This window comes from Malaya genurostris, chromosome 2, assembly GCF_030247185.1.
Source record: "Malaya genurostris strain Urasoe2022 chromosome 2, Malgen_1.1, whole genome shotgun sequence".
Taxonomy (NCBI): domain Eukaryota; kingdom Metazoa; phylum Arthropoda; class Insecta; order Diptera; family Culicidae; genus Malaya; species Malaya genurostris.
In genome coordinates this window covers 343,421,774-343,439,451 of record NC_080571.1, presented here as the reverse complement: position 1 = coordinate 343,439,451, position 17,678 = coordinate 343,421,774, and the positions used below count along the sequence as shown (strand labels likewise).

Below are 17,678 nucleotides of genomic sequence, written 5' to 3'. Positions count from 1 at the left end.
TACATTTGTCGATGTCGTTTACGTAAAAATTGTATAAAAGGGGGCTTAAACATGAGCCCTGAGGAAGACCCATGTAACTGAATCGTATTGTCGACAAATCATTCTGCGCAAAATGCATATGTTTCTCGGACAATAGATTATACAAAAAGTTATTCAAAACTGGTGAAAGACCATGCTTATGCAACTTCTCAGATAGGATATGTATTGAAACTGAGTCGAAAGCCCCCTTGATATCTAGGAAGACTGATGCCATTTGTTCTTTACGGGCAAATGCCATTTGAATTTCGGTTGAGAGCAACGCAAGACAATCGTTCGTTCCTTTGCCCCGGCGAAAACCAAATTGTGTATCTGAAAGCAAGCCATTGGTCTCGACCCAATTGTCTAGGCGGAAGAGAATCATTTTTTCAAACAATTTCCGGATACAGGAAAGCATAGCAATCGGCCGATACGAATTGTGGTCGGAGGCAGGTTTCTCTGGTTTTTTAATGGCGATAACCCTCACTTGTCTCCAGTCATGAGGGACAATATTACCCTCAAGAAACTTGTTGAATAGATTCAACAAGCGCCTTTTGGCAGGGTCAGGCAGATTTTTCAACAAGTTGAATTTGATTCTGTCTAGCCCCGGGGCTTTATTGTTACACGACAAGAGTGCAAGAGAAAACTCTACCATCGAAAACGGTGTTTCGTTTGTATTCGCTGTCGCGACGCGGGAGATCTTCTGGTCCGGAACAGAGTCGGGACACACTTTTTTAGCGAAATCGAATATCCAGCGGTTAGAATATTCCTCGCTTTCGTTCGTGGTGTTTCGTTTGCTCATTCGTCGGGCTGTGTTCCAAAGAGTGCTCATCGATGTTTCTTTTGTTAATCCGTCAACGAAACGGCGCCAGTATCCGCGTTTCTTTGCTTTAATTAGGTTCTTCATTTGCATGTCTAACGCCGCGTAATTCCGATAATTATCAGGTGTTCCGTTTTTTCTAAAAATGATATACGTTGCAGATTTTTTAGCGTTTAACTCTGAGCACTCTTTGTCCCACCACGGGTTGGGAGGACGGATGTTAGTTTTCGCGCCCGGTACACGTTTCGTCTGAACTTGAATCGCGGTTCCGAGAATCAAGCCAGCCAAAAACGTGTACTCTTCCTCCGGAGGAAGTTCTTGTGTTGATTCTATTTTCTCAGATATAGAGTTTGCATATCTTTTCCAATCAATATTTCGTGTGAGGTCATACAAAACATTGATTGTCTTCGATGGTCTTAATCCGGTGGCAATTGAGATGACGATAGGCAAGTGATCGCTACCGTGGGGATCAGGGATTACCTTCCACGTGCAATCCAACCGTAGCGATGTCGAGCAAATGGAAAGATCCAGCGCACTTGGTCTTGCTGGTGGTGCAGGAATCCGTGTCATTTCTCCCGTATTTAAAATTGTCATATTGAAGTTATCGCAAAGGTCATAGATCAGAGTTGATCTGTTGTCATCCTGAAGACAGCCCCATCCCGTACCATGAGAGTTGAAGTCTCCTAAAACTAACGTAGGTGTAGGAAGGAGCTCCATGATGTCACAAAGCCGTTGGTGCCCAATCGAAGCTCTTGGGGGAATGTATACGGAAGCAATGCAAAGGTCCTTGCCTTTCATTGTGATTTGACATGCAATAACTTCAACACCTGGTATCGAAGGGAGGTTTATCCGGTAGAAGGGATAGCACTTTTTGATCCCTAAAAGTACTCCTCCGTAGGGGTTTTCTCGATCCAAGCGGATTATATTAAAATCATGGAAGGTAATTGGTATTTCAGAAGTTAGCCATGTTTCGCATAAGGCAAATGCGTCACACTCCAAGATGTTTATTAATACTTTGAAGGGGTCTATTTTCGGTATGATACTTCTACAGTTCCACTGTAAAACAGTGATCGGATCCATTACCTCGTTCAATAAATCAGCCATCGAAGGATACAATCGCTGAAATGAGGGGCCATTTTGCAGTTGACTGCTTCAGAAATGTTTTGACTGTGGGTATAAAACTCATCATAAGCTGTTTCAGGGGGTCGGAAATATTGAAAGTTGTGAAAATCCAGTCCACAATATCCGAGAATTTTATGAATCCAGCACTCGGTCGATTTTCTGGTTGGTTTTCTGGGACACTTGGGGATTTTGATGACCCAGGAAGTGCCGGGAATTCCTTTTTAGATCTGAGTTTCTCAAGATCAGGAGCTGTTTGCTTTGGTTTTTTCATTTTACCAGCACTTCCCATTGCTGTTACTTTTGGGGGACCCTCAGAAGATACCTTCGAACCCTTGCTAGGGAGCTTGTGAGAGGAAATATTTATCCTCTTCCTATAGCTGTGAGGGACTGCCGAAGATGTACCTTCTTGGGGATCGTCAGAATCACACTCGTCAGTTGACAAGCAAGCGTAAAGGTTTCCGGTGAGTTTAGGTGGCGTAGCACTCTTGAGCATTTCTGCAAAAGACCGTTTGGAACGAGACTGGAGAGACTGTTTCAATTTATCTCCTCGCAGTTTGTACGCAGGGCATGCCGCGAGGTCATGATGGTCCTCTCTACAGTAGAGGCACTTTTCGATGCTCTTCCCGCAAGAGCCATCCGCGTGAGCCCCTCCACAGTTAGCACAACGATACTTATTACCACAATGAGAGGCTGTATGCCCCAATTGTTTGCAATTGGAGCAATTCATGACCCGCGGCACATAGAGACGAACAGGCAGACGAACCCGGTCCAGGAGAACGTAGTTGGGTAATGCCGAGCCGGCGAAGGTCACTCGATAAGAGTCTGATTGGGGATAGGATTTTGTACCATCCCCGGCGATCGACACTGAATGCAGCCGTTTGCAATCCAGTATCTTTACATTCTTAAGTACGGGGTCTTTGAAACCGCCGGCCCCGTACTTAAGAAGATCTTCGCATGTCAGGCTCGCATCTGTGACTACGCCGTCTATTTCTACTTCGCGGGCTGGCACGTAGACACAATACTCCCGCGCAAAAAGATCACTTTGAACGATCTCGTTAGCCTGCTTTGAGCTGGTTAACAAGACCCTAAGCTTCCCTGGGCGTACTTTATCAATACGTGTAATAGTAGAGTATCGTGAAGTCAATTCGTGAGATATTTTTATAAGGTTAAATTTGTTGTTGTTCTTGGTCCGGAAATAGACCACACAGGAACCGGTCGAAAGCAAAGGATCATCGGGATACTTCTTTACCCTCGGAATCTTATTGTCAGCTGAAGGGGTAGGGACAAGTGGGGGTGGTTTTGGATCTGTCTCCATTTTTTCATTCGGAGGGGGGGGGAACCATTATTATTACACGGAGCTATCTCCGCACAGATTTGATTATGTATGGTGTAAGTGAAGTAATCAGAGGATAGCAATAAAATACAAACAATACTTAGCTTGTTCGGCTGCAAAAACAAACGGCCACCAAGACCTGATCTTGGTCGATTGCCTCTTCAATAGATGCCTAAAACTCCGTGAGGAAAAAAGCACAATCACAATTGTCTATCTATGGCTGTGTGACGGTGAAAAAACCTCCACGAAGAAAAAGCACAAATCACGATATCTAACTCGGTGCAAAAAAAACTCAACTCACTCGCACACCCGAGTGTCCGATCACAATCGACACTGCGAAAACAAAAGAACGACCTTGAAAGCGGATTAATGCGGACTGTACTGGACTGGATTAAAGCGAATACACATCCGATCGCGTCGACAGATACGGTGGGAATGATTACCTAAATAAATGATATTATCTATAAATTACGAAATTATAGCAAAACAAACTATTATACCAATTTGAAGCATTATTTAGCTATTTCAATAATAAAATAATGCTTGAATAAGCAATGCCAGTAAATTGAACTATTACTTTGATATAAGTTTGCTATCGTTTTTTATTCGGGTTTGTTTTCGAATCACTGGATAAGCAATTTAAAAAAAATTCGAAGTTGCACATGAAAAACAAATAAGCATAGGAAATCATAAACAGTTACTACCAAGTCGCAGTAACTAAGTTACCTGAATTGATCTACTTACACTACTATAAAAGAAACTTTCTTCAAACAGACTTCTAAACTGATACACTGAAGATGAGTGCAAATAGCAATCGAAGTACTAGTATTTGTCTGTCACTATTACGTTAGTTTTTTAACGAAATAGGTAAAAAAAATTCATGGTGGAATTTATGGGAACTTTCATTTTGTTTTCCAAAAACGGTTTGGCTTCATTCCACTAACCGCTCAACCCCCGAACATTTCAATTAGTTCTAATTATTACTGTGATGCATTCGAAATTACCCTTTCGGCGAAATGGCATTCGACGAAATGACCCGCTCTCGTTTCGACCATCTTTCGACTTGGGTTATGGAGAAAAATCACCTTTTTGGCATTGAAAATGTCTTACTCTTCACTACATGGAGTGAATTAAAAAAATGTAAAACTAGCCGCGTAACCTTTTTCTGTCGTCATTTTGAACGCTTAAAACTCAGTCATTTGTTAATGGGTTTCCATAATTTAACTACCAACCGATTCGGGAACATTTAACTCAAATATGTGAGGCAAATATGTATGCACTGTTTCCACGAGTCAATCACAGTTTGACAGTACGAACTATCGCTCAAAATGGAAACTATAAATCTGGCTGTGAGCGAGGCAAGTAGTTTGACTATCAAGTGAATTACAAAACTGAAAGTTACATACATTCGCTCACTGGAAAGTAGCATTTATACTTTGCGGTGTGTGGATGCCGTTTTTCGTCTGCTACAAACAGTGTTCACTTGAGTATATTGAATACCACTTAGCTGTTGATTTCGATTCTCCGATAACTAGCAGGTCAATTAAGAAATATCGGCGATAGATTTTTCGGACCTAATTCAAAGCGCTTGTATCTTGGTGATATGTTTATGGATTTGCCACATTTAGCTTGATTCGAGAGCATTACTGCAATATCCATTACGCTAAAAAATGGATTGATTTGTCGACGAGGTCACGTGCATACAGCAATCTCTATTTACGAGTGAAATGGTGGCTCGCAAATGGATGCGGCCCAAAGTTGTGTTATGAAAATAATTTTGACGTGAATACGTCTTACTTTAAGCCTTTAACTCAAAATCAAAAAGAAGAATTCATGATGTCTGTGTTCATTTGTTTTTGTCATAATTTAGAGCGCGTACAACTCAGTTATTTGTTGATAGATTTATTCAATTTAACTACCAATCAATTTGAAATTATTAAATTTTAGTTTTTTCTAGTTAGTGTTTTCACAAAAGTTATTTGTAATCGACTGACGTCACTTTTGATGTATGAGATCTCTAGGGTGGCCCAAATTTGGAATGAAACCTGGAACCTGATTTTTTTAATTGAATTTAAAAATTATTGGAACTCACAGCAAAGTGGTAGACAATTGTATTTCGAGAAAATTCTGTAGTAGAAAATTTTATTTTGAGAAACCTTGCTGAAGAAGCTACTCTCCTAGCTCTTCATTTGATCGAGTTACATCAAGTTTTCACAGTGAAAGCAGTGAGAAACTAAATTTTGTTGTGAGCAGTTTTAGAAGAAAATTGTCTTCTAAAGAGTTATCATGCCTACCATTGAATCTTTTTGGTAATAAATTAACTCAAACTGTTAGGCGAAAAATATATGTTCTGCTGTAGTTTCTATGATTATCATTTTTCGAAAAAAAAAAGATATATGAGACACTTATAGGGTTCATTTAAAACCATCATTTTGAAGAAGGGTGCATGTTACTACGTTTCGGGGCTCAAGAGTTATTCGATTTTTTCGATTTTTTGTAAGGCAATTTGAAAACATATTTAAATGAGTGAAAAAAATAACACCCTCCCAGATGTCTTTTCAAACTTTCTTTATTAAATGACCTGGCTGAAACCATATAATGTTCACATTAATCGATCTGACATCTGTTGAAAATTTATATTAAAAGGTTGGCTAGCTTTTGGTGAAAAACAATCATAACTTTCTTTTATGATCTTTTGCAACTCGCAATGGTATGAAATTTGACCTTGAAAGTTTATTACCAGAAATGAAATTCGCTTCGTAAAGAAAATGCCGACCTTATTGATGACTATCATTCAGTGCTCGCTCATGACTGTCACATGCGACATTCATCTGTGTTATTCGCGCGACATTCATATACATATGACTGTTTGTGCGACAGTGACTCTCTCACTGAATGCTTTTTGCACTCCGAAAGCAAAAACCAGATCCAAATATTACTCCGGACGTCGTAGCCCGAGCGAATACAACAAGAAGCTACTGAAAAAAGCAACCGCCTACTATGAGTACTCTATGCAAACTGTTATGGATCTTATTTTCTAGATCCAAAACTATGTTGTGAACAGAAGAAAACTTTTTTCTTGTTTCGTTGCAGCTTTCTGCTGAATAAACCATAACTAGCTGCAATATTCTCATGTTGGAAAATACAACGAATTTTGTATACAATTAGACTGCAGCACACGAAACTCACTTCACTGTTCCACGTGAAAAACATTGTTTTTTACATTCATATCATTTGTGTACAAACCCTACAACTACAAAAAAACACTTTTCCCTAAGAGTTTACGGCATTTTTAGATATTTAAAAATTTAAATATGTATATATCATAACACATGTAAAAAACATCAATACAATTTGCAAGCAGTTCCAACTAGACTATCTTTTTTACCTTTATATGAATTGGGTTGCTTTGATACTTCTCATGAGTTTTTGACTAATAAGCTTATTAATAAAATCAATTTCATTTTTGCTTTCTTTGTTCTGCCTTTAAGCAGTTATGGTGACAGTTAAACAGCGTCAATTTCTATGATTTCAACCACAAAATTAGTTGGCAATTAAAATTGTGTCCAGAATATTTGCCAACTAATCACATTCTCTAAAAAACAAAAGCTTTTTTCAGCAAAGTGAATATTAAATTTTATCTAATTTGTTAGTTATTTTGGCAATTTTGTTGTTAGAAACAACTAATTCAAAAACAGTAAAACGAATTAGGCGCCGAGCTAATTTTGGTCATTCCGTGTAAGCTCGACTCCTCTGGTTTTCGACTTCTCTGGTAGAAGGTAAAAGTTATGTTATGTTATTGAGAATATGGTGGATGATGAAACAGATCGGAGCTCAATTCGTTCAATTTGGCCATTGTTTTTGTTGACTTATGGCACGATGCATTGTTTTGGTTAAAGGTGATTTTTTTTTCTTCATACGAGACCATTTTTTCGGTTTCGCACTTCAAAACTCAATGTAACAATCACTTTTGATGGTGCTTTCCCTTTCAAGATAGTCGATTTTAATTATACCCCGAACATCTAAAAACTTACGCCATGATTGTTCCAGCTACCTGTTTTCGGACGGCTTTCTCCGCCTACATGCTGATATGACTCTGGAGAAAAATGGTGGATCCATGTTTCGTTCACTGTTTCATACCAACGCACCATACTTGGAAAATATCTTTTTGTCGGTTACGTCACTTATACCATCTCTGAGAAAATTGAGCGCGTTCAAATATCTTCGAAAAATGCACACACACAGACAATTTCCGATCTCGTCGAACTGAGTTGAATGGTATATAACACTATGGGTCTCCGAGGCTCCGTTCGATTTTTTTCGGTCGGTTTTTTCAGCAATTCTAATACCTTTCTATAGAGAAAGGTAAAAAGTCGGATTGGTAATGTCAGAGACATAACCGGATGACGTGAATACGAATGAAATGAATAGTTCGGTTTCCTGGATGTTAAAAAAATCTGAATTCAGGACCTACCTTCATAAATTCTGAAATCGATTCTGCGGGTCGAATGCTAGAATTGAATTTTGAATATGTATTCTGAAACTCAATTTTGATGCTAGATTCCCAAACCGAATTCTGAACCTGAGCTCGGAACCTGAATCTGAATTGTAGAACTGATCGTTAAATCTGTGTTCTGGAAGTGAATTCTGGAACAAGATTCTGGTTTGCTGTTGGATTCCGATCAAGGATTCAGTTTTCAAGTGCGGATTTTAGTTCAAACATCTTCAGAACCTAGTTCCTGAACTCAATTACCCTTGTGGAACTAAATTTTGGAACCAAATTCTAGACCTGCATTCTGGAACTGAATTCTGCACCGTAATTTTTTAATGTAATTTAAAACTGAGTTCTGAAAATACAACTAAATTCTAGATCGGAATTCTTGTCCTGGATTTTTCATTCTGCAACTGAATTCTAAATCTGAATTCCGGACTGGAAGTTCGGAACTGAGTATTGGAGTTCACGACTAGAATTATTAAGTTCTGAAATTCAGTTTCAGCTCCTGAATTCCAAAACACGAAACTGAATTGTTGATCTGGATTCTGGAAACGAAAAAGAGAAGTCTGGTTTAGGATTCTGAAACTAAATTAAAAAACTGAACTCTAGAATATGATGCTGTACCTGGACCAAATTTTTACTGTTTTTAATTGTCAAACATTTCAGAAAACATTAATTTCGAGATATTTGTGGTTATTTTATACTACTGAAAATTCTATCACAAATTGCTGATCATATCTTCGATGACTACGAGGAAAATCATGTTGACACGTAAAATAAAACAAGAGATATTCACTATCCAAAACTTATCACTCATCTCTATAACACATAGGAAAGACTTACACGTTGAAAAACTTCTTTATTTAATATCATACGAAAATTTTAGTCTAATTTAATGCAAATATAATCTATATATGTTATATATATATGAAAATCTATATATGTATATAGATAAAAATGGATGTAAGTTTGTATGTTTGTAATGCCATAACTTCGGAACTACTGAACGGATTGCCACCAAACTTTGCACAGGTACTTCTTGCATTTCAGAGATGGTTTAAGAAGTACTTTTATAGAGGAGAGAGTGTAGCAAGTGTCATAAACAAGGAGGGGGGGGGGGGGCATTAAAAAATTTATATTACTTGACACGAATCTATATGTTTTGAAGACCATTGAAACATTTTGCATACCTTAGATATGACTATACGGGGGGTGGATGTAGCAAGTGCCTTTAAAAAGGAGGATGTATTTTTTAAAACACAGATACTTCTTGCGTTTCTGAGAAAGTCATAAGGGTTATTTAATGGGGGAGGGAGTGTAGTAAGTGTCCTTAACAGGGGGGTCATGAAAAAATTTGTCTAATTTGACGAGAATCGACACTTTTTCAAGACCATATAAATATTTTGCATTTATTAGATATGATTATATGGGGGGTGGATGTAACAAGTGCCTTTAAAAAGGGGGGTGTAATGTTTGTAATGGCATAACTCCGGAATTACTGAACGGATTGCTATCAAACTTGGCACATGTACTTCTTGCTCTTCAGAGATGGTTATAAGAATATTTCCATAGGGGGAGGGAGCGTAGCAAGTGTCCTTAACAAAAATGGTCATAAAAAATTATCTAATTTTATGAGAATCGGTATTTTTTGGAGACAGTAGACACTTTTTGCACAACTTAGACATGATTTTAAGGATATTCTGTGGGGAAAGGGTGTAGTAAGTGCCTCTAAAAAAGGAGTGTAATGTTTGTAACGGCATAACTCCGGAACTACTGAACGGATTGCTATCAAATTTGGCACATATACTTCTTGCTCTTCAGAGATGAACATTAGGACAGTTTTAGTATGGAAAGTGTTTTCATCTTCCATTTTTTTGTTAAACACCGAAGACGATGAACGCAGTGGACGTCCAAAAGGGGCTGTTACCGATGAAAACGTGAAAAAAATCCACAAAATGATTTTCAATGACCGTAAAGTGAAGTTGATCGGGATAGCTGACACCCTAAAGATATCAAAGGAACGTGTTGGACATATTATTCACGAATATTTGGATATGAGAAAGCTTTGTGCAAAGTGGGTGCCGCGTGAGCTCACAATCGATCAAAAACAACAACGAATTGATGATTCTGAGCAGTGTTTGGAACTGTTATATCGAAATAAAACCGATTTTTTTCGTCGATATATAACAATGGACGAAACATGGCTCCATCACTTCACTCCGGGGAGTCCAATCGACAGTCAGCTAAATGGACTGCACGCGATGAACCGAACCCAAAGCGTGGAAAGACTCAACAACCGGCCGGTAAGGTTATGGCGTCTGTATTTGGGGATTCGCATGGTATAATTTTCATCGACTACCTTGAAAAGGGAAAAACCATCAACAGTGACTATTATATAGCGTTATTAGAGCGTTTGAAGGACGAAATTTCAAAAAAACGTCCTCATTTGAAGAAGAAAAAAGTTTTGTTTCATCAAGACAATGCACCGTGTCACAAGTCGATGAAAACGATGCTGAAATTGAACGAATTGGGCTTCGAATTGCTCCCTCATCCACCGTATTCTCCAGATTTGGCCCCCAGTGACTTTTTCCTGTTCTCAGACCTCAAGAGAATGCTCGCTGGTAAAAAATTTAGAAGCAATGAAGAGGTAATCGCTGAAACTGAGGCCTATTTTGAGGCAAAGGACAAATCGTACTACAAAAATGGTATCGAAAAGTTGGAAAATCGTCTCTGATGGCAATTATGTTGAATAATAGAAACGAATTTTGGCAAAAAAATGTGTGTTTCTATTAAACGATACGAACTTTTCAGCCGAACTGTTATTGCTGTTGTTAATTTGAATGCAATGCAATTTTCTTTGAATAATTTCAAAAGATCTGGTCCCATTTTGCCGGGAAATTCAAAGAACTAAGGGAAAATAATCTTTATCTGTCTATGAACGCGAGTGTATTTAAGTCTCAGCATAACTACGAAACAACTAAACGAATCGCCTCCAAGTTTGACACATGTACCAAAGGAGGAAATCGATATTTTTTGAAAAGCACAGATACACTACTCAGGGTAATCATGAAGGAGATCTTGAGTAAGTTCACTAAGAAAAATAAGTTGAATCAAAATAGATTATAAGGTTATTTTGAGGGTGAGGGAGTGGAGTAAGTGCCCCGAACATGGAAAGTGTAAGGGAAAATTGATCGGGTTTTACGAAAAAAATGTACTTCTGTACGAGTACACAATATTGCTAGCAATTAAGTGAGGCTCACAATAATATGTAGAAGAGGGAGGTGGAATAAGTATTCTCAACATTGATCTGAATTGAAGAAATCATACAATCAATGTGGATTTTATTATGTAAATTGAAAAAACTGTCGACTGAAGGAGATGGAAATAAGATTACAACATCATATTTATTCCCTGAATCATTATTCTATAGGTTTTCCTCCCCGATGAACGACCCAAATGGTTGAAGCTGGGGTGAATGGCATAAAAACGTTATTCTATAATACGAATGTAGTTATGATGTTAAACAGCCTTTCGTTATAAAATAATCATTATCAGATGGAAAATTTTGAGCAATTAATGATTTCAAAAAAAAATTTATAAAGATGAGGGAGTAGCAAGTGTTCATAGCCATGGAAGCCGAAGGTATTGTAGATCGAATGTGACGAAGAAGGTATAAATAAATGTAGACAGAAAGCTGTTTGAAATGTTTCTAACAAAAGGGTTTAAATGAAAAACTGACCCAATTTGTCGAGAATACCATGAAAATTATGATTATTGTGAGATCTGAGATGGGACACTGATCACTCGCAATCTGAACATGAACGGAGTATTGTTCAATCGGGTTTCCTTCTACGTTATGTTTCACTACAATCAGAATATTTCACTAAGCAGGACAACTTCGAGAATTTTTTTTTGGCCTTCCCTTCACGAAACATTTCCGAGCAACGCCGGGTAATTCAGCTAGTGAACAATAAAATATCTGATCCCATATGCACACTCTGAAGTCAATAAAACGCATGCATACCGATACACACGAAATGCAGTTTGGAAAGAGCCGAGAAAAAACATGAACAAAAATTTCTAATCAATCAGACTGTAAACCTTCACTTAACTGATTACTTTCACTTCCACATATTTCAACTGATAAGTAATTCTGTACGGAAATCATTTCGGGCTTTCAGAAGGGCCAAATTGGCGAATTCTCTACGATATTAATCACTATTCGGAGCATTTTTCACGAACGCGAAGGAGTCAAATGCTAGCTTTATTCGCACTCGTTTGGTGCTAATTTTGCACTGCGAAAAGTGCTTTACATTACACTGATAATTTTCATCTTCGATTTTCAAAGAAGTATTCTTTATAATTCTTTTGATAACATTTGGAGCTATTAGAAGGACTGATTTTGTAGAATGTTCCTCTTCGTTGTTCACTTTTCGTTGTATTTTGCTCCAATTCAAACCACCACCAGCTGGATGATGCAATCGCTCTTATTGGAAGCGAAACTTGCAACTGCGAAATGTTTTCTGTGCGGATTAATACAATGCTGAACTGAATTCCTGATACAGGAAGTAATTTCAGCTCAGCTCAGATTCATTCAGTGAACTAAAATTTTATACCTATTCAAATTCCAAGCCTATGAAGAAATACTACAATGTAAACATTCTAGTATCTTTAGCATAATATCTCTTTCTTCCTCAGGCAAAGGAACTCGACCGTGAGCGTAGTTTGATTCTGTCGGGAGCAGGAGATGCCATCCCGCAGGATTTCAGTAGTTCCGTCTTCAGTGTGAATAAGAAATCGAACCTTCAGATATGCAGCAGACGGGAGAAGGTACGGGAAATTTTTGGGTGACATCTACAGCTATTTCAGTGACATCTTCCTATTTTCAGCTCAAAACTATTCGGGAGAAAAATGCTGAGCGATTGATTAAGCAAGGTTTGCGTTGGGAGCGCGAGCGTCTCCAAATGGAGGATTTCAATAGACAGCAGGAAATCGAGCGTCGTTCGCGGCGAGAAGCTCTGCTGGAAAAAGAAAAACTCTACATGATCGAAGACAACGAGAGAGCTTTGAACCTGCTTCGGTTGAAGACGAAGAAGGGTCCGTGTCGCGATATGGACCTACGGGCTCTGTTGATGCAGCAAAGGGTGGAACTGGGCGAGAAGATACAGCAGCGTGATTTCGACATGAACGAAGAAAAGCGAATGGAATCCGATCGTAGCAGTGAGAAAAAGAAGCATCATAAGAAAAAGAAACCTAAAAAAGCGGTTGATGCATTGGATGCATTGCTTCTTTCACCGGAGGAAGGTTACATTTCCATGAACCAGGCGGAAAGTCCGAGCGATTTGGATGGTTCGGTCACGATAAAGATTGAGAAGGGCAGTAAGGATTCCGGAGACGACACGGATCCGTTGGATGACGTGAGTACCGCTGATACTGGCGAAGGCGCTGCCGGTGGTGGTTCGGAGGTAGACGACGCAGAGGCAGCCGAAGCCGAAGCTATGAAGGAGGAGATGAACAAGGTTCTGGAAAAGAAGAAACTTAAGGCCCGCAATGAAGATCCCAAGATTACGCGTTTGAAGGAGGCAGATGTACGGCTGTTTGTTTTTTATGTCATTTAAAGAAAATTGTTAATTTTTGGTTTCATTTCAGACCGTTGACGATATTTATAATATTGCCGATGAGATCATCGTTCTCGAGAAGAAAAAAGCCAAGAAAGGGGTCGCTCTGAAGTAAATTGGTTGGATTTTGGTACTTGATGTGAAATTGGTTTTGCGATTCGCCACCTTAAATTGTTTGTGATAAAACTGTAGTTGTTGTTCGATATCTTGTAAAAGTTATTTTAGTAGACCTGACCAATTTTAACATGTTTAATTATATTGTGAATTTCCCTTGAATTGCTTGAAGATGAACAGAATGAAATTGTCATAGTTGATATGAGCAATATCTTCGCGTAATGTAATGATGAATGTTATACGTATCCGCGGAATTTGACTGAGTTGTTCTTTCTCTCAATATCGGTTTCTCGAAACTATTTCGATTGAACTGTCCGTGATACTTATAACAGGTAAATTCAAGTGAAGTGAAAGCTAAAGTGGAAGTGATAACAGAAATAAAGGCTTACATATCCCCCCCAGGCCAGAGATGGAATGACTCACGCAAACTATGCACACTCTTACACATCTTTCATAAAATGTGTATGCTGTATTTTTTCTCTTCTCTACGTAGCATGGTACGCACTCATTCTCAAAGCAGGATTTCCTGCGCTAGCGGGAGATGTGGGAGCTGTTAGAAATGATGTGCATTTGCCGAATGTACTGCGTGACGTTCTCTTCATGTCTCACTCATTTAAGTGTGAGATCACAAAATCTTACACTGTGCAATCTTTTCTGTGCACATTTTGCTGGGCACAGCTTACTGCGCACTTATCATTTGTCGTTCTGTGTGGTATATTTGAGCAGGTGTGAATCAGCAGTTTTGATTCAAATGCATTTTCATCCCATTGTATGATATGTTCTATATGTTCATGATTTATGACATTAACACTAGATTTCCAAATCAAAGCTGACTGCATCTAAAGCGTGCACAGTAGATATTATTATACGTGAATATTGGTAATTTCAAATGCGCATAGCTTCTTTGTACATAGTAGGAAATTTAACAATAGGCAAAATGATCTGCATTAAAGCAGATATCGCATCTAGGAAAGGAAGGTGCGTACTTGGCATTAATGAACAGTTGACGAACGAAAATATTTACGAAGAAATTATAAAAGTGATGGATAAATTTGATATAAATATTAAACAACTATATTCTATTACTACTGATAATGGTTCGAATTTTGTGAAGGCTAGCCGGTTACTGAGAGAAGCACAGCAAGAGTACATGGGAAGTGCAACAAATTTGAATTTGGAAAACCAATCCGATAATGAAGACTTCGAAGAAGATGACTTAGACGAGATAGAACTGAACAAAAATGGATCTCCAGAGCAACTAAGGTAAGTTTAAAATTTTGATGAAAAGTTCAGTAGTATAGCATACTGTCTAAATTATATTAAATGTCCATATTTTATTATTGTTGCTAATATTTTGAGGATTTGAATTTCGAAATATGACCGGTAAATCCAAAACAGTATGCTGATCGACACATTCTTCACCAATTAAACAATATTGTATGGTGGCTCGATGTGATATTTGTTTTATTTTGTTTTCAATGTATGTTTGAAATAGCATCACAATAGTTCCTAAAACAATTATTTGAAGTTATTCAAAGTACATTTAGATTAATGGCACATTTTTAATTTTTTTCTCTTTGGACATCTTTCTGATATATTGTTTGTACTAAATTCATACATTGCTACGTAAATATGTTAAAGGGGTAATCTAACAATGTGATACACTGTAATAATTATAAAAGCTAATAAAAATTTTAATAATTAAAATATTAATTAGTTTCACACGACATATACATCAATAGTAATTAATAAATATTATTAAATCAATTTTTTTTTATTAAATTGAAAATCACAACCGCTGTAAAATTCAATTGATTATCTATGTATTTTTATGCATCGTTCAGTTTCAGATTTAACGAAATTATTTTAGCGAGGTTGTAAATGTTTTTGTATGTATATTTTTATTGCAAAGTTTGTTCGATTTAACATTTTGCTTTCTACAACAATCGTATTTTTCATAATGATGGAATGTGAAAATACACAGATAAAAATATTTTGTGATTTTACATTTATTTTCATGCACATATTTGGAACAGGCAATTGAATGGAAATTTACATTACAAAACGAAGCGGTTTGTAAATATACAGTCTTGTTCAATGAAAAACTAAATGAATGTCGTGTAAGTTTCATCATTTCTTCCTGTGTATATTCGTGTTTGTTTTAATAAAGGCTTGATTGCTGAACAAAATTTTTGAAAAAAGATCAATTTAATCTATGATGCAATTATAACGTTACAGTGTCATTGAATCTGATGCTACCAACGATCCTGAATTCTCTGGAGCAGAACTAATGGAGTTTCCTAACGATAAGCTGGCGGAAAATAATTCAGATGATGACCTACCACTTATCAAACAACCTTATCTGACAGGTGTTAAGTGTGCAACCCACGACATTCAACTATCCGTTTATGATGTGTTGAAGAGCAGATCTTCATCAAACTTTCTAGTGAAAGTAAGAAAATTGGTGAAAATATTGCGATCACAGCCATATGTCAACTCTTTTAAAATTGACAAAACCAGAAAAAAAACCTTTTCTGGATGGAAGTTCTGCTCATCTCATGGTGAAACGGATCGATGATGAGAAACCATTCATTCTGTCAATGCTATCGACAACTCTTTTAATGGAATTCGATGATAAATTTTGGAATATGGTTACCCGCTTTGTTGTTGTAACTGAACCTCTTTACATTTTAACTAAAAAAATTCAAGAAAAGTAATTAACTTGTGGCTCAATGTATCTTTTTTTGGAAGGAGTGTTGCTCTTGCCTCTAAGCTTCATGAAGCGCTGAAGAAGCGACAATACATGTGGTTTCATAATCCAGTTTTTTCAGCAGCTTTGTATGTTGTTTTCGAATGATTTCGAGCCTCCAATTCTTTCAACTCAACAAAAGGAGGAAGCCATAGTTAGTTCGTTCTAGGATTAATAATGCTTAATACAATATTTCTATCCTAAATAGCAACACCTGATGAAAACCTTCAATTATCTCCGCACTTTCGGAAGTGATGCTGAAGTGATTGTAAATTCGCCATAATCAACATCAACAAATGAGCAAGGTCTTAGTCGTGTGGAGAAATTACTCTCAAAACATCGACAAGCTAAACCCTCGAGTTCTTATGATATGGAGAGAAAACTCAGAAGAATTTTATTGGATCTGTACCTTCCTCTTCATGACGATGTCATAGCTTTTTTGGAAAAAGATAAGTAACTTTCGGACCTGTCCCTAACTGCTCTGCGAATGCCGTGCACACAAGTTTCAGTGGAACGAAGTTTCAACGGGCTGTCTCAAATATTGACGAAATCACGAATGAATTTAGGCACAGTACCACTAGAAAAACTGTTGATGGGGGTTTGCGTCAGGAGTTCAACATAATCTGCTGACGCACTGATGAGTCGAAGACGATACGTAAACTTAAGTAAAAATGGTTATGTGCACCTAGCATAAATTTGGGGGTAAAGGCAAACTTTTTCCCCTTCAAATTACCATAACTAATAATCACAAACTGATTAATGTTGTCACCTTTTTTGACAGTGCTTTGCATTAATAGATTTTGGTTTCAATTTGTTGGAAAGGTTTCTATGCAAAAAATACATAAATGTTAAATGTTATATGGTCACATTTTCAGTTATTGATATTTGCCCTTCTTTGTAATGTAGATATTTCAGATAAATGCTAAAGATAAATGATAAATGAATGCTACTATAAATTATATTTTCTCAACTTGAAAAATGTACCGGTTTTATTGATAAAACATCATCCCTTTCACACTAAAAACATTTCTGAAATATTTTGCTTTAGATGAACCGTTCTTCAACGCCATATTTGTTTTAGTACCAATATTCATAAAATAATTAATAACAGACATGATCTCATGAGAAGACATGTTTCGTGATATTAATGATTTCTTGATCATGGTACCGGAAATGGATTTTTATCCGTGTAGAGTTACGGTACCAGTAGTTATCTCAGCTCCACCGTTCATATCATAGACGGACACTATTGGTTAGAGTAAGATCTGCTATCTCTATTCAATGCATTGGTTCAAGTTATGAGATGGAAATAGGTGTATTCACATCGAACTTTCGCGTCTCTCTAACAGAAATATTATGCATTTTTCATACAAATTTAGTACTGATATTGTTTTTTGGGGTCGAAGCAAAGA

At 37.3% G+C, this 17,678-nt stretch overlaps 1 protein-coding gene across 3 annotated transcripts in view; it reads left to right on the top strand.

The window, feature by feature from the left end:
- The window catches only part of LOC131431891 (uncharacterized), a 161,907-nt gene extending 148,270 nt beyond the window's left edge, over nt 1-13,637 (top strand). For all 3 annotated transcript variants that reach the window (XM_058597839.1, XM_058597840.1, XM_058597841.1), the window contains 3 exons: nt 12,484-12,615; nt 12,675-13,373; nt 13,435-13,637. In XM_058597839.1, the coding sequence (XP_058453822.1) occupies nt 12,484-12,615; nt 12,675-13,373; nt 13,435-13,518 (915 nt within the window). In that variant the 3' untranslated portion in view covers nt 13,519-13,637. The remainder of the gene's footprint in view (nt 1-12,483; nt 12,616-12,674; nt 13,374-13,434) is intronic.
- Nucleotides 13,638-17,678: the final 4,041 nt, after the last annotated feature.